Source organism: Penicillium cosmopolitanum, assembly GCF_028827165.1.
Source record: "Penicillium cosmopolitanum strain IBT 29677 chromosome Unknown utg000009l:1.0-9042332.0:1.0-9050551.0, whole genome shotgun sequence".
Classification (NCBI taxonomy): Eukaryota; Fungi; Ascomycota; class Eurotiomycetes; order Eurotiales; family Aspergillaceae; genus Penicillium; species Penicillium cosmopolitanum.
The window spans coordinates 4,123,842-4,139,792 of NW_026622679.1; the positions used below are offsets into that span (position 1 = coordinate 4,123,842).

General features: G+C 48.9%; 9 protein-coding genes across 9 annotated transcripts; 4 read left to right on the plus strand and 5 right to left on the minus strand.

The window, feature by feature from the left end:
• Window positions 1-55: 55 nt before the first annotated feature.
• Window positions 56-1,730, minus strand: N7509_009643 (putative carboxylesterase; the record flags this gene model as incomplete). Its single annotated transcript, XM_056634280.1, has 2 exons — window positions 56-313; window positions 363-1,730. 2 exons carry the CDS (start codon window positions 1,728-1,730, stop codon window positions 56-58), a joined length of 1,626 nt encoding a protein of 541 aa, XP_056484900.1.
• A 638-nt stretch (window positions 1,731-2,368) lies between these two features.
• N7509_009644 (WD40 repeat domain-containing protein) lies at window positions 2,369-4,603 on the minus strand (the record flags this gene model as incomplete). Its single annotated transcript, XM_056634281.1, has 1 exon — window positions 2,369-4,603. One exon carries the CDS (start codon window positions 4,601-4,603, stop codon window positions 2,369-2,371), a length of 2,235 nt encoding a protein of 744 aa, XP_056484901.1.
• Window positions 4,604-4,701: 98 nt separating this feature from the next.
• Window positions 4,702-6,469, minus strand: N7509_009645 (uncharacterized protein; the record flags this gene model as incomplete). The annotated part of the gene is made up of 2 exons (XM_056634282.1): window positions 4,702-6,326; window positions 6,388-6,469. The coding sequence occupies 2 exons, from the start codon at window positions 6,467-6,469 to the stop codon at window positions 4,702-4,704; spliced, it is 1,707 nt and encodes a 568-aa protein (XP_056484902.1).
• A 537-nt stretch (window positions 6,470-7,006) lies between these two features.
• On the minus strand, window positions 7,007-9,153 carry N7509_009646 (SET domain-containing protein; the record flags this gene model as incomplete). Its single annotated transcript, XM_056634283.1, has 3 exons — window positions 7,007-7,434; window positions 7,618-8,974; window positions 9,040-9,153. 3 exons carry the CDS (start codon window positions 9,151-9,153, stop codon window positions 7,007-7,009), a joined length of 1,899 nt encoding a protein of 632 aa, XP_056484903.1.
• A 1,122-nt stretch (window positions 9,154-10,275) lies between these two features.
• N7509_009647 (mitochondrial 54S ribosomal protein uL14m) lies at window positions 10,276-10,903 on the plus strand (the record flags this gene model as incomplete). The annotated part of the gene is made up of 4 exons (XM_056634284.1): window positions 10,276-10,290; window positions 10,360-10,444; window positions 10,530-10,751; window positions 10,833-10,903. 4 exons carry the CDS (start codon window positions 10,276-10,278, stop codon window positions 10,901-10,903), a joined length of 393 nt encoding a protein of 130 aa, XP_056484904.1.
• Window positions 10,904-11,287: 384 nt separating this feature from the next.
• Window positions 11,288-12,029, minus strand: N7509_009648 (DNA-directed RNA polymerase II core subunit RPB9; the record flags this gene model as incomplete). The annotated part of the gene is given in 4 exon segments (XM_056634285.1): window positions 11,288-11,401; window positions 11,420-11,509; window positions 11,643-11,877; window positions 11,950-12,029. 4 exon segments carry the CDS (start codon window positions 12,027-12,029, stop codon window positions 11,288-11,290), a joined length of 519 nt encoding a protein of 172 aa, XP_056484905.1.
• Window positions 12,030-12,283: 254 nt separating this feature from the next.
• pin1 (peptidylprolyl isomerase ESS1) lies at window positions 12,284-13,106 on the plus strand (the record flags this gene model as incomplete). Its single annotated transcript, XM_056634286.1, has 4 exons — window positions 12,284-12,286; window positions 12,392-12,789; window positions 12,882-13,002; window positions 13,077-13,106. The coding sequence occupies 4 exons, from the start codon at window positions 12,284-12,286 to the stop codon at window positions 13,104-13,106; spliced, it is 552 nt and encodes a 183-aa protein (XP_056484906.1).
• Window positions 13,107-13,706: 600 nt separating this feature from the next.
• On the plus strand, window positions 13,707-14,639 carry N7509_009650 (uncharacterized protein; the record flags this gene model as incomplete). Its single annotated transcript, XM_056634287.1, has 1 exon — window positions 13,707-14,639. One exon carries the CDS (start codon window positions 13,707-13,709, stop codon window positions 14,637-14,639), a length of 933 nt encoding a protein of 310 aa, XP_056484907.1.
• A 797-nt stretch (window positions 14,640-15,436) lies between these two features.
• Window positions 15,437-15,892, plus strand: N7509_009651 (uncharacterized protein; the record flags this gene model as incomplete). Its single annotated transcript, XM_056634288.1, has 1 exon — window positions 15,437-15,892. The coding sequence occupies one exon, from the start codon at window positions 15,437-15,439 to the stop codon at window positions 15,890-15,892; it is 456 nt and encodes a 151-aa protein (XP_056484908.1).
• Between the last annotated feature and the right edge of the window lie 59 nt (window positions 15,893-15,951).

The following is a 15,951-nucleotide window of genomic DNA, read 5'->3' on the forward strand; positions in this document are numbered from 1 at the left end:
ATCCATTCGTCTGCTATGTATGGGCTCCTCAGCTGGACTTCATCTATTCCAACGATCAAACTGGAATCTGCTTCCCCAACTTTCTCCAAAAGTCACATCTATTCTTCAGTTGGTCAATGTGAATATTTTCAAATCCATCATCGACAACAACGAATTCTTCTCCAGTCTTCTGCAATAATGGAACACCCGGCTCGGTAGAACCTGTCAATTTATGCGCATTCGGATCCCCAGTTTGGAAGAAACTGGCAAAGGCACCCGCATAACCTTTATAAACGACAGGATTGGTCGTCTGCACTGCATTTATCCGATTCCACTGTATCACTATTAGCCCTTTATCCTCTTTCCAGGGGCATTTAACTCACATATATTGTATCACTCCCGTGAGTCGCTGGCGAAATCGTGTATTCCCCGAGATACCCTTTCTTCTCCGCACTAGAACCAACCCAGTACGCCGGACAAGCAAGCACAACATCACGATAAATCAATCCAGCCCGCACGAATGTGGTATTATACTCATCAATTGTTTCTGTACTGCCGGCTGCCGGATAATAAAAATCTTCAACAAGACGAATCTGGCTCTTCGAGAACCGAGGCAAGAAGCCCGTCAACCAATACCGAAACCCCTCGGTGGAGGAGTTAAACCCATTCACACTTTCAGCGGACTTCAACCCCGTCGGAACAAAATTCTCTCCTTCGTGGCTATTGTACATCCCCCAAACAAACTCTGTTTCCACTTCTCTGGCCCCACTAACAGCCTCACTCAGCGTATCCACCAAAAACTCCCCGTCAATAACGGGAGCCCACGTATAGGAACTCGTCGTCCAAGTGCTCCGCGCATCAATAACAAGACTCGCATCCCGAATCACCTGTGCATCAAGTCTCTTCAAGCAATCTACCACACCGTCGGTCTCTGCCTTGGCACAGCCAGTCAAGCTCACAAAGTCATCAAACACACTCTCCGCCTCGGCATCGTCAAACTTATACGTCTTCGGCCAGAACGGCGAGCTGGCCAAGGCCTTGCTGAACAGTTTTGGCTGCTCACCACGTCCATTGGCAAGAACCTGCGCAACAACTGAGCCGGCCCCTGCAGATTGGCCCCAGATGGTAACATTCTTCGCATCACCGCCAAAGAGATGAATGTATTTCTGTACCCATTTGAGGACATATTGTTGATCCAGTAGACCGGGATTTAGGTCCGAGGTTTTAGACTCCTTGATCGCTTTGCCAGGGAGAAATCCAAAGGCATTGACACGGTAATTCGGATATATAACCACATAATCATTCGATGTACTTGTGTTCAAAACCGGGAATGACGATGGAGGCATCGTGAATGCTGCACTGCCTTGGATAAATGCGCCCCCGTAGAACACGACGAGAACGGGTCGTTTCGCCTTTGCCTTTCCATTTTCTGTATTCCATGGCCGTGAAAATAAACCCAGATATAGACAGTCTTCGGAACCGTTAACTGTCCGCTGGGGACACATGTCAAAGTCTTGGTCGGTGTTGTAGGTCCCGTCTGTTATGGTAGCTGGGGGCTGTGGTGATCGAAAGCGATTTTCACCTGTCGGTGGTGATGCGTAGGGAATTTTCCGGAAATAGCTAAGGTTATAGGTGTTATCATATTTACCCTGGAAGCTTCCGTAGTCGAGGTTGACGAGGGGGTTTTCATATGCTGCTGCTGCACTGTTTGTGAATGCCAGCGCTCCGCCGAGCAGAAAGAGAATCTTCATCTTTGGAAAGGCCTGAGATGTTTGCAGCCTGTATTTAGTTGAGTTGTTTGACGTTACCTGAATTATGGGCCTGCATTTTGAAAGAGATATTCCGAGTCTATATAGCCCGTTCCTGTGGGAGGGGTATGCGCTGCATGCAGATCCACCGGGGCATGGATGCCATTTGGCCGAGAGCCTTTCTCAGCAACATTATATGTAGGGCAATTCATCAGGCACTATTCTGCATATGGTTCAGTGACGAAGTCTCTGGAAAATAGACCGCGAGCCTCCTCATTGGTGCAGTTATTATAGGCGGATCCGGGGAAATGCGGGGAAGTCGAGGGACTTCGGTGTCGATAAGCCCGAGTGCAGTATGGCACATAGGGCATAAAGACATTTTTAAACGCATCCAACCAAAAGTCTTTAATTTTGACTTTTCTACTCAACAATAGTAGATCGCGATGGGAGAAGAAGCCTGCTAACGAAAAACCTTGCCATGGACTTGACGCATCGAATTGAAACCATAGGTGTGTCCGCCGAGCTTCGCAAGTAGGAATTGAGAGCAGTCAAAGCATTCTGATTTTCCAACAGAATTTGACATTGTGCTAGATTATTCAAAAATGTCTCAATATATGGAACAGTTGCAGGAAAATTCATTATCAAGGTAGAGAAATTGGATTCTGGTCTGTAAGTTGGATAATCAAGATGCGATACATTGAACAATTTATTGCTATACTTGTTCCAGCGACGGATGACAGTTCTGGTCGGTACTCTGGGGGTAGCCAAAGTATCTTGGTTCCGTTGTATGTGATCCAAAGATAATCCTTGGAGAAACTATATCCGCTCGGTCCAGACTCGGAACAGTGGACTGTGAAAGGCTCAATCGTTGGATCCAATACAGGACAACCAAAATCCAATACACCCCATGAAGTGTTTATATGATTGGGTGTTTCATCGAACCGGAGGAAAAGAGGTTTTGGATCGACTTGACAGCTAAAGAGGCACGTTCCTGTATGCAAATTCCAAACTCTGATCATGTTTCCCCAATAATCGTCATCGAAGCCACAACACACAATTTGGATTCCGTCTGGCGACCAGTCGATTGTACTCCCCATATAGTCTGGGTTGTATTCGTTGCCCCAGCTGTCTAGACTTATATTTTCCCAATAATCATCATTCTCGCTCATAATGTCGTCCCGCGTGAGAGTGAGTTTGCACTGTGCAGTCATTGGATCCCAAATCCTGATCGCTGTGTCGTGTGATTTGGATGCGACCTGAGTTCCATCTGGCGACCAGACAACAAGAACGGGACTTTGACGATCCCTGTGGGTGGGGCTATCTTCGTTGAGTGTGAAAAGAAGTTTTCCTGTGCTTGAATCCCAGATATGGGCTGTGTTGTTCTGTGACCCAGTTGCAATCTTCTTTCCGTCTGGGGACCAGGTATGTGACTCAATTTTGCGCATCTCTCCCCCCAGGACCAACTGGCACCGGCCAGTGGCGGGATCCCAGATTCTAAGAACCTTGTCAACTGATATTGATGAGAGTTGGTTACCATCTGGTGACCATTTGACCGGGTTCTTATCATAACAGTTACTATCTGGTAGTGAGATGTCTCCATGTCTTTCGAGCGTGAGAATGCATTTGCCGTCAGTCGCATCCCAAATCTTGATTTTCATATCACTGGATGTTGATGCGAGTTTCCTTCCGTCTGGTGACCAATTCATATAATCAGGCGGTTGAGTATGTCCGTCAATAATTGAATAGTCGTGGCTAGTTGCCGGATCCCAGATTTTGACCGTACCATCACTGGACGCTGATGCAAGTCGTGCTCCATCTGCAGACAAGGCGATTGAACAAATATCCTCGCAAAGCCCCTTTATTTTGGAAACAGTGTTACCTTTGGCCATATCCCACACAATGATCTCCTCGAAAGAAGCTAATACGAGTCTTCTTCCAGCTTTGGACCAGTGAACTGAAAACGGATAGTCCTTCTTGGGCCCATTGACTCGGAATAATAATTTGAGTTGATTCGCAGCCAAGTCCCAAGCTTCAAAGGTGCCATATCTAAGTGTTATTCCAAGCGTGCTCCCCTCTGGTAACCAAAAAATCGAAGTTACTGCCGTATTAAAATCCCCAAGACTGAAAATACATTGCCTGGTTGCTGAGTCCCAGACCTTGATACTCCCAGAGTACGATGCTGATGCTAGTCGTTCGCTTTCTGTCGGGGACCAGGAAATCCAGAGAATCTCTTCATCCTCATTGTGTCCTTTCAGAGTAGAAACGCATTGACATGAAACCATATCCCAAACCTTTATCGACATATCTGCGGATGCTAACGCAATCCTTTCACCATTTTTTGACCAGCTAGTTGAGCGAAGAGAACCACTGAGTCCTTCGAGAGTGAAGAAGCACTTGCCTCGAGCCGAATCCCAAATCTTGGCTGTCTTATCGCTGGATAATGAGGCGAGTCGCCCGCTCTGATCTGGTGACCAAACTACCTCCATGACAGATTCGGTATGCCCACTCAAAGTATAAAGACATTGACCAGTATTCGAATTCCAGATCTTGATCGTATAATCATCGGACCATGATGCGAGTTGAACGCTCTGATCTGGCGACCAAGCGACTCCGCAAACAGTCTTGGTATGCCCCGTCAAGGTATGAAGACATTGGCCCGTATCCGAATCCCAGATTTTAATCAAAGCATCATCCCAGGACCAGGACCAGGATGCGAGTCGCCCGCTGTCATCCTGTGGCCAGGCAACTGAGGCAAAATATGATTTGTGCCCTTCGAGATTGTGGATGCATGGGGTCCATTCTTCCTCCGTCAAGGGTAGGTTCAAAACCAAATCCCGCACCTCTCTCTGGTAGCAGATCCGCGTTAAACTTTTCATGGGGCTGAATATAATACAAGAGCTGTATACTTGTAAAGGACTGTTCTCGATTGCTACCCGATGATAGCGAGCAAATCTTGAGGCGTCTTGAACTCGGTTCAATATGGCTGGTGATGCTCCTCTGCTCTGTAAATCGACTTGGGCATTAGAATGTACATGTGTGGAGACGGTTTACCGGGGGTATCTATTACCTGTAGCAACCTCTCAAGCTTTAACATACCCGCTATACCAGAAGATATGGTCCCCATAATTCCAAGAGCTTCCAGCCAGTTGAGCAAACTCTCTTGTAGAAAACGGTCCAGGATGCCTCCTTCATCGAGGCTTGTATCATCGGAATTTCCGGGTACGCCATCCTGAAAGTGGTCAACCCAATAAATGCATGCATACCGCACAGCCACCAGTGGACTCGGATCAGGCTCAAGGTCTCTCAGTTCCTCGACTGACAATCCAGGAGAGCCGACACTGTAGATATTGCGCTTGAGATTGTGAAATATAAGATTTAGAGAGCGAGTGAATGTGGCGTGATGCTCAACTTCTAATCCTTGGGGGGACACATCCTTGGATAATCTCAAGAAATCCTGTGCAGACTGGTGAACGAAGCGAACAACATCATCGCGAATCGTCAGGAATGATCCACAGCGTGCAATGATCTCTGATACATCTTCAGGATCATACCCATTGTCTTCCTCTTCAAGTCCTAGGAATCCTTTGAGCTCATGCAGCGTGGGTGGTCTGTACATCGTCGAGATGATAGCCAAAACTCGCAAACAAATCTCTGCATCCACCTCATTTGAATCTCGAATATAGTCAATCATCCGATCATACAAATCGTTCAGCCCAGGAGGGAATGCTTCGAGTCTCTCGAGTGTATTCAGTCGAGATATCTTGGAGAGTTCTTCGCAAACCAAAGCCACCCAAAGAAAGGTTCCTTGCGAGTTTTGCGATAGATAGTCATTGACAGTCTCGTGGATATTTTGATTGTACCTCTTCATTTTTGCCAGTTTCTCAACTTTGTGCCGAATGAAAACTTCCACAGCTTCAGAGACGGATGCCTCATTTAACTCCAACGATATGGGCGATGTTTGAGTCGTCGTCTCCAACTGCTCTTCAATTTCAAGCCAGTTTCGACTAGAAATGATCCATTTTACTTGTTTCGGTGAAGAGGACTCTCGGGTGATTAAGCCAAGAAGTAGATTGAGATCCGTCGTGCATTCGTCAAGCGCATCGACTATGAAGTAAGTAGTTTGCAAAGTCGGGTCCTTGAGAATTTGAGTAAAAATGTCCGAGACAGCATAGAAAGCATTTTTATCTTCGAATAGCGCCTTTCCGGTCTTATCGTATCGACTCCGCACATGTGAAATAAGAGAGGGCTGCTTCTCAACAAGTAGATAGATCAAGCCTCGAAGAACAGCCGTGGCACTGTTGATTCGCACATCGGAGGCCTGACAGAAGAAGAAAGAGATATTTGAAACATCGCCAACTGAAGATGTCAGTTCTTCAATGATCCCGCATAGAAGCATTGTTTTCCCTTTCCCTGGATCACCCCTGATCCATAGGAGCCGGTTGTCTTGGCTGTTTTGCCATTGCTTAAAACCTTCATCGCTGAGAATCCAGCGGAACGAGTCTTTCAAAAGCCCGCCCTTGGCTCGCTCGATGCGATTTCTGTCATCTCGCGGATCCGTCGTCCGCAGGTCTCTTAGACATGCTTCATCTGCTGGTTGCTCTGTTTACCCCATCCATTAGCTGTACATTCTTATACACCTGGCGCCGCATTTCACACTCACGGAGCTGTATAGTGAGATTGCCTGAGTTTCCACCTAATTGGACTCCAGTATTTTGGTTTCCAAATGACACGGCCAATGTCATGGTGACCGTTTGCCAGGTGCCTACTGGCAGGTGGGTTGTGAATCGTAATTCTTCTCTAAGCGCCCAATTTAATCCACTAGTATACCCCGCCATCAGCTGACTGGAATGGCCCCCAATAAAGTGCCTATACTACCAATAACCAGATCCAAGTCAATGTGAAAGTGTGCATTCATTACAGATATGTTCGTGACCATAAAATGCGCGAAAAAAAAAAGAAAAAAGAACCATCATCCCCAGACTCCCATGCAAACAGAAGAGAGATACAACAAAAAAATGATCTCAGTAAAGTGTTATCCCCCAATGCACCAACCAAACAAACACCATGTGCAATGTGATGCCCCCCAAATAAATAGTACAGATAACGAAATTGAAAAAGATAATTCCGAGTCCCCCAAAACTCCCAGTCCAGTACAGTGGTAAACGTAACTTGCATTCTCTCGTAGACCCCATTCTGTCGACGTCCATCCCATACCCACGCAGTAGTTATAGGTGGGTAAGCACGAGTACGACACAACACGACACTCACTGAGCCTATTCTCACATAGTCATGCGAAGTTCCCGAGTTCGGTGACGACTAGCCCTCATACTACGACGAGAACCAGACCCCGAACCAGGCGGGTCATTATTTTCCGTCTCAGTGCGATCCGAGAGCTCGGGTGTAGGCGTGATGCCGAAACTAAGACCACGACGCTGGTCTTTTCGGGCTGTACTCGCCTCCTCGTTCGAGAGGAAGCGGTGGATGGTGCGGTGGTCCATGACACGCTCTTCGCCATCGGGTCCTTTGTCTGTCTGTGGCCACTGGTATCCGTAAAGTTTGGAGTGGCGCTCACAGCGAGGACATTCGCGACGGGTTTGGTAGGAGTTACATTGGACGAACCACGAATCGCATGTTTGGCATTCGACCCAGCGGTCGTATTTTTGTCCTAGCAGTTTTGGTGTTCGGGTGTAGTCGCCGGGCGTTCGGACTAGGGGGGGGCTTCGGTCTCAACCGAGGCAATTACTTTCCACTTCTTGCGTTCGTAACGCTTCCTTTTTGGGGCGGTTTCGGAGGCATCGTCTATTTTTATGTTAGCAAAGTTCCGTAATTCTGGCATCACTTGGTTGCTGTGCGGAAAAAGGGGCAGAGCCATTGGGCGAGGTTTACTAACCTGTGAGATGATCGGGCTCGTTGATCTCTGGGATAAGTTCGACCTCGGTCTTTATAGTCTCAAGGAGGACTGGTCCCTCGACCTTGGTGAGATCGTCCACTGAGGTGGGCTGGCTGGAGGTCGATGACCGATGGGATTCGCCAGTGACAGAGCTAGATGATTCACGCCCTGGTAGTGCAGGAGGCTGTGTGCTGGTAGTCTCACTGGGGTGTATGGGAGCGAGAGCTGCCTTGACAGCGCCCGCGAGGTCAGGGTTCTTCAAATCCGACAACTCGGGGCCCTCCATGGATGAGAGCAAAGCATCTGTCGACGGGGCTTCGGGGGTGGATTCCACCACATCGGAGACAACCACTTCTTGTCGAAGACCCGAAACCGGTCGACCGACCGCAATGGCAGAAGGTATTTGATGGATATCGATTTCAGGGCCAGGGGTGAGCGGGGTGTCGGTTTCTGGGGTCGCAGTAGAGTCCACTGGTAGTTCGGAGAGCGAGATCTCCTCTCGCAGTTTAGAAGTCTGGCGCGAGAATTTGGCGCGTTTGCGCGGGGTTGAACAGATGGAAGGCAGATCTTCTGAATCCACATCAGAGTCTCGCCTGCGCTTCTTTCTTGGGGAGTGATTTTCTTCGGGGCCCGCTTCGTCGACAGACACGGGGGTCGACTCCTTGCTGGTCGCATCGGAGTCGGCATGATGCGCCCAGCCGTTGCGGACCATGCGCTCACAGGTTAGGCAAAGGCATTCACAGTTATCAATACCAAAGTAGTCTTCGCCGTAGGAGACGGTGATCTCTTCGCCCTCGTGGATCTCGCGTGTGGTCATAATAGCCATGCCCTCGGTGCCTCGAGTCACGAGACGGCCATTGGCGTCGCAGTCGTGGTTGGCAAAGCGGGCCGGGCCCAGGAAGAAAGAAGCGGTTTTGCGACGGCTGGACATGACGACGCTGAAATCCTTCCGGGTCAGACCCAAATCGGTCTCTTCCTCCTTTGTCATGGAGACGAGGGTACCACTGAGGTACCTAATCTCCTGGCCGGCCTTGATGAACTTGCGGGCGCACAGGGCAGCCTCCGCCTGAGTGATGAGATAGCGGTTGGTGGTGGTGACTTCGAACGGGGAGTCCGGGTGGTACATCTGGATATATTTGCGCAAATGACGGCGAAACCACTCCTTCTCGCGAGGGCTAGGAAGATTGGCTGAGTATTTCCTCAATCCTGGCAACTCCAACAGTTTGCGCTCGGCCCCGGCGATGTCCTTGGCGACAACGACATCGTGAAGGAGAATGCCACCCACTTCGTCGTCGTGAATGCCGCGAGCGGAGGTGTACTTGTTGCGGTTCTTGCGAATATTGGTCCAAAAGTAAGCCTGGCAGAATTGAAGATTAGTCTGAGTGTTCTGGGGGGGGGTTCAATCGCGGGCCAGGGGCGTACATGATCGACCAGCGCATCCGTCGCGACGTCGTCGTAACTGGCGAGTTTCGCCAGGGTCAGGCGTTCACGGGCCTCCGGGACGGACGGACTGGATCGCGCCCTCTTGGGCGGCATTGTGGGTGTTACAGAAGGCGAGACGACCAAAGATAGGAGAGAAATGCGGACATGAACCGGAGGGTGGGTTTGCGCGGGATGCGGAGTTGGGAAGTTCACGCCGGAGTCGGTGGGAAGGGAAAGATTCACTAGAAAAGGAGGGTGGTGAATGAAAGGAAAGATGAAAGGCAAGCAAATCAGGCCAACATAGTGAATGGGTGAAGGGAAGACCAAAACCCCCAATTGCTCACGAGAGGAGGAGGAGAGGAGAGGAAGAGGAAGAAGCGGAAGGGGAGGTTGACTCGCGTTGCCGGAGGAGAACAGCGCCGCCCTCCACTCTTCTCCCTTCTCTCTTTTCCCTACAATCACACTCAGTTCCCACTCCCACTTCCATTTCCACTTACTCTTTAACTCACAGGCTAAATATACATCATCCATCATCTTCTGCAAGGCCACCTTGGCCCCTTTGACCCCCAAAGTTCTGTGTTCTCTCACAGCCTCTCACCTCAGCCGCAGCCGCAGCCCATGGGGGCGAGAATAGCACAAGCAATGCCATTAGACATGGTATATTTCTGTTTGAATGGCTCTACAAACCTGGATCTACGGATTCGCTTCACCCTTTCTTGTAACTGACGCGATTCTAACTACTGACCTCTCTGGCTACTATATACCGGATACTATATCCCGGCATATCAGGCAGAGTATAGTATAACAACTTTTCTACGTCCCATACCACAGGCTACACAATCTTCTAAGGTTTGCTTCACCATGACATCGTCTGCCCTGTATGGACGGAAGTGAGCCGATGGATGCAGCCCTGAGTGCCAGCGTGCGACGGCATACTGTGAAGCGTGTCAGTGTGCAAGTGGCATCTTATAGCCACAGGAAAATGGGTCGGAATAGATCTAGCAAATGCAACTGGGTGTATTGAGTATATTCATCGATCACTATATAGTAAAATCACAAAATCCAACAGTAATTAATTTACAAAAAGGAGAACAAAAGACAAAAATCGATGCTGGTGAGTCCAGTGTATACTTCGTCGGATCGGAGAAACCCCTTCCGGGCGGAAGTGGAAATTGAAGATGAACTTCCCCGACGTCGACATTCAAGTTAACATTAGATCAACTCCCCAGCACAACCATGATTCAACTAAAGGTACACTCCCTACCATTCGCCCACAATCAATTCCTCCCAGCCTATCCGCTAACCCTCCCACCCTCACAGACATTACTCAACTGCATCGACAACTCCGGCGCCTCAGTCGTCGAGTGCGTGAACGTCCTGAAAAAGAAGCGGGCCGCGACAATCGGTCAGTCCACCCTCATACCGCTCTCCCATCTCTCGCAAACCCCCTGCAATAAACCACAATTCAATTACTAACCCCTTCACCCCAGGTGACCGCATAGTCGTCGTCGTCCAGAAACAAAGGGCCGCCGGCTCCGAGGGCTCCGGCACCGCCCTAGCCAACAAGGTCCGTCGCGGAGATATTCGACACGCCGTCATCGTGCGCGTCAAGAAAGAGCTGCAGCGCGTTGATGGAACCGTCGTTCGATTCGGTGATAATGCCTGTGTGTTGGTGAACAAGTCTGGTGATCCCATCGGGACAAGAATGACCGGTAAGTTGATTCGCGAGCGAGGCGCCGAAGCGCAGAATCAATGGTGAACTGGGCCAATGCTAATTACTTTTTCTTCTCTAGGAGTCGTTGGTCAGGAATTGCGCGATAAGCAGTGGTCTAAGATCTTGTCGCTTGCACCTGTGAACGTGTAATACCACCACCATCACCGTCAACGCCATCACCACAACAACAACAACAACAACCACAACAACCCTCCACTGTGATATACCTCTTTATTCGGGAAAAGCGTGTGTAGTTTAGAGCAGCATTTGCATTTTTTTTTCAATGTATCATAACTAAGTTCCAATCAAGTTTCAACTTTTTTTTCAACCTCTCTTCGAGTGTAATGATTGAAACCACCTCTATAAACAGAACTGTATGATTTTCCGAGTTTGTATAGCCGCGCTCTCGCAGAACCTAACTCCGTAGAGATGCATAAAAAAAGGGAAATTCCAAGTCGCAAGAGTTGAACAGGAAAAAGAAGACGTAAAAAAGGGTATCCGGATATTTCGCGCCGTGTGTCGTAAAAGGGATATTCACATGAAGACGTTACCGCATGCACAGCATACGTAGTAGAGTTTCTTCACGGGGTCGAGTCGAGTCAGTAAAAGGATCTCAAGAAAACACGGTAGGAAGAAGGGCAAAGGGAACTAGGAACAGGAACATACCATTCCGGTTTCAGCGGAACGCTGTTGAGACTGGAAGAAGACCGCCTCGTTCTCACCGCAGCTCGGGCAGAGCTTGTTCGCTCGGGGAAGCTAGAGCGAGGAAAGAAGAAGACAGTCAGTACATTGTTGAAGTGTTCAGGGTTCTTCAAATCAAGTTCGGGTCGGAGGTGTGTTGAGTGGAGTCCATGATATTCCAACAGACTCAGAGTGTTTCCTCGCAGACAGCGCAGGCGATCGGGACACCGCAGAAAAGGCAAAGACCAGACAAGACAGCAGGGAGACAAACCGTGGGGTCGGAACCGACGTCCGTAGTGACACCAGCGGTGTCGCCAACCTGGCTGTTCAGTTTGTTCTGGTAGACGCAGTAGGATGTCGCGTCCTCGCCGACGTGACAGGTGCGGCAGGTGAATTTAAGAGTGTTGGTTTCGCGGTCCTCCTTGGGGTAGAGCAGGTTGGAGCTGGGGTGGTATTAGCGTATGATCTCGGATTATGCGGACAAAGGCGAGGATGAGGAATGGACAAGGACTTACCACTCGCGGCAGAAACGGAAGTGGATCTGGTCGGAGGGTTTGGTGTCACCACCGGCGGATGGAGATGGACTGGCGGACATAGCGAGTGGAATGGGCGTATGTTACGACAAACGAGAGAGCGCTGAGGAGGAAGAGGAAGACGAAGATGAAGTTGAAGTTGACTTGAAGCTGTGGCGGAAATGTTTGTCCTGTTTGTCCTGTTTGCACCGATTCTCCCCCGCAATTCGGGCCCGCGTTGAGCTGAAGAGGAACGAGTGAAAGTGAACTTGAACTTCATCTTAACCCTACACTTACACTAGTACGAGTAATAGTTATATTCCCTCACCCTCACATAATGGTATCCTTTGTTCCTTTTCCTTTCTTCTCTTCTCTTCCCCCCTTCTTCTTCTTCTTCTTCCTTTTCCTCCCATCAATCATCACTCACTAACTTCCACCCACACAGTCTGAATCAGGTCTTCCCGCCAGCTGGGAGGTTCGCCATTCCAACTCCAAGAACCTGCCCTACTACTTCAACCCCGAGACCAAGGAATCCCGCTGGGAACCTCCATCCGGCACCGATACCGAGAAGCTCAAGAACTATATGGCAGTCAACCACACCCCCACAGCTCGCCCCGATGCTGCTGGTCAGGCGGAAGGCAAGATCCGCTGTAGCCACCTGCTGGTCAAGCACAGCGGCAGTCGTCGCCCCAGCAGCTGGCGCGAAGCGGAGATTACCCGATCAAAGGAGGAAGCCATTGAGATTCTGAAGGGTTATGAGCAGAGAATTCAGGAAGGCGAGAGTCTGGGAGATATTGCTGTCTCAGAGTCGGATTGCAGCAGCGCTCGTAAGAAGGGCGATCTGTACGTTTTGGACCCCCAATCGCATGTGGAATGGATGCAGCAGATGTGGAAGCTTGTCAGATAATATGGACGGCTGCTAACGAGACTTTTAGCGGCTTCTTCGGTCACGGTGAGATGCAGAAGGAGTTTGAGGATGCTGCGTTTGCTTTAGAGCCCGGCCAGGTTAGCAGTGTTGTTGAGACAGCCTCGGGTGTTCACCTTATTCAACGGTATGTATGCAGTCGAGAATCCTGTCGACAATTGACCTGCGCCTGATCCTCATGTACTAACTTGAACCGATACAACAGGGTCCAGTGATCTACACCGCGATCTACTAAGGGTATAAGGGACTTGGTCTTTTCCAATTTTTTGTTCTTTTGTCGCCAATTCTTCCACCTTGGTTTTTTTACCGACCGATTGGTCTTTTCGATGGGAATATGGAACAATGCAACCAAAAGCTGGTACACTTTTCAATGGGATTTTGAAGGAAGTTGCCGTGGCAGCCCATTTGATATCGTTTTAGAGCAAATGAAGGTGAGAAAACAAAAGACAAATAGCCTCGTTTAGTGGTCTGTCTCGAAATGAGATCAACCGCATTGTCAATGAAACATGATGATTCCAAGCAAACGGACCAAAACTAAAGCTGTCAAAATATTTGTAGGTGTAAGCCAGTGTAAACTTGGAAAGAGGAACCTTCCATGTCGCTGCCTACCATTCACTTCACATCACCATCTTCCTCTCTTCTCTCCCTCTACCCTTCTACCTTCTACCTTCTACCTTCTACCTTCTACCTTCTACCTTCTACCTTCTACCTTCTACCTTCTACCTTCTACCCTCTACCTCTATCCCACTCTCCTCCATCATTATCTTCTCTTTCTTCTCCTTTCTCTTCAGATCTACCCCAACCATCTACAATTCACACACTCCCAACCACCAAAATGGAGGACGAAATAAGAAACCGTCACGAAATGAAACTCCTCGCCCAAGAAGGCAAACCCTCCATCACAAACTACACCTACAACCCCACCAACTTCACCCTCCCAGCCTACCTCCAAGTCCCAATGGAATTGAACCTCGCCCAATCCAACCTCCACCAAGCCGCCTACAACGCAATCCGAGGAATGAAAGAAATCATGCACTTCCGCGACTACCGCTTCAGCTTCCTCTGCCCCCAAACCCCCAAATCAGACTGGACAATCCACTGCATGTCAATGCAACGACTCAGAGAGTGGCAGAAATATACCTACCCACCACCACCAACCAATCCAGGACTAGTACGTAACGACTTCACTCTTGCCCCACGGCCCAGATTGCCCAAGGAGGCAATTTGCATCCGTCTTGACTCGAAGTATTATGGCCGTTTTGTGTCGTCGTATGTCAACTTTTTGGATGACTTTTTTCATGGAGCTTGGACTGAGTACATGAAGTGGAAGCATGAGGTTGAGAGCCTTGCTGCTCATGTGCTTAGCGAGTTTGTTTATCATGAGTGGCGGTATTGGTGGGATACGGAGTTTTGCATTAATATGCGTAAGTGGGAAGGTTGTTGTGCCTTGTTGCCCATGCCCCTGTGGGAGGATGTTATCGATGAACTTTATCTCATGATTGTCGATCGGGTCGAGGAGCCTGATCAGATTGCCTCGTCCCTCTGGCGTATTGGCGGCCGTTACGGCCAAGAAAGTCTCGTCAAGATCGAGTCTCGGTCTGGTGCGTCTCTCTTTATGGGGCTGGATGTGGTCAATGACGTGGATACTGAGGTCAATGTTTACCTTGCCCCGGATGCTAGCCATCCTACCCGAGGAGTGGATGAGGGGGATGAGGAGATTCATGTTTGTCTGGATGTCCGAACTATCGACTTTGCTCTCCGGGTCTAGGTTGAATTGGGTGGGCAGTGGGGTGGAAGGGAAGTATGCTGAAGGGGAGGGGTATGGGATTTAGGGGAAAGGGAAATCTACGGATAGAAAAGTTGTCACATTTTGAATTTAGATCCTGGTAAGCGTTTCCAATACCATACATTCAATCCAATGAAAGCTTCACTTCAAACACTGCAATCTATCTATACTAGTAGTTCTCATTGGATTGGATGTATGGTATTGGAAATGCCTATTGGTATCTACTATGACCTAAAATATCGAGTACTCAACCTTGGGACACCGACTACCCCAGCTCTGCTCCTCGCCACCTGCTCAGTAGATGAGGAAATCTCAGACGTACAGTGCCATACTAGTATCATGATGAAATAGTTCAAAAATCTAACCTTGAAAGACTTTTCTTCAATTTCATGTCTTAGAATCTGCTAATCTCTTTCCTTGGCTTGCTACGATAGATATAATGTCACGTGGGACATGAACCCTAGGTTAAATCATCCAACCCAAGAAATACTACTTCACCAGTGTAAATTATTGTCAGCTGGATCAAGTTGATCATGGGCATAAAATTGAAGAATTGTCGATTCTTTGTCCCATTGTCTTTTGTCAATTCCATTATCGCCGGGGAACAATGTCCTAAGTCAGCCCGTCGTCAAAGAAAGTCCCGGTCATGGGAAGCCACTAGTACTATATAGATAAGCCTAGCAAACACTTGAAGTACCTGTAATTCAAGTTGTTAATAGTTGATTCCTAAAAGCTAACATCATCACTAGTATACTATCAAGGCCCAATCCCAATCCAAAATGTGCCTCATCTGGACCCGAACATACACCCTCTGCGGCTGCACGCGCGAGATAACAACCACCCACTGCCCACCAGAAGCCAAATCCAAATGCCCGGGCCAGAAACTCATCTTCTTAAAGAACGGCTCGATAACATGCAAAGGATGCTGGAGAAAGGGAGATAATCGAATGCTAATCTCGAGTTCGGATGGAGATGACGAGCACGAGCACGAGCATGAGTACTATTCAGCCGATGACCCTGAGACTCCGCGTCCAGTAGATAGCGATGGATCTGAGTCCAATGAAATTTGGCACGAGGCAGTAGATAGTAGAAGTACTGACATACTAACGTCAACAGATGAGTCCGATTCCGAGTCCGACAACGAAAACGACCTCTTCATGGACGCATTTGAATACATCGCCGATGACGAATGTTCGTCTCCGGGTCCAGACTCGACCAGCGACGCCGTTCCTTGATTTGAAACACCCCGAGTGGCTGGATATTGTGGATGGTGTCGATGCGGGCAAAGTATGTC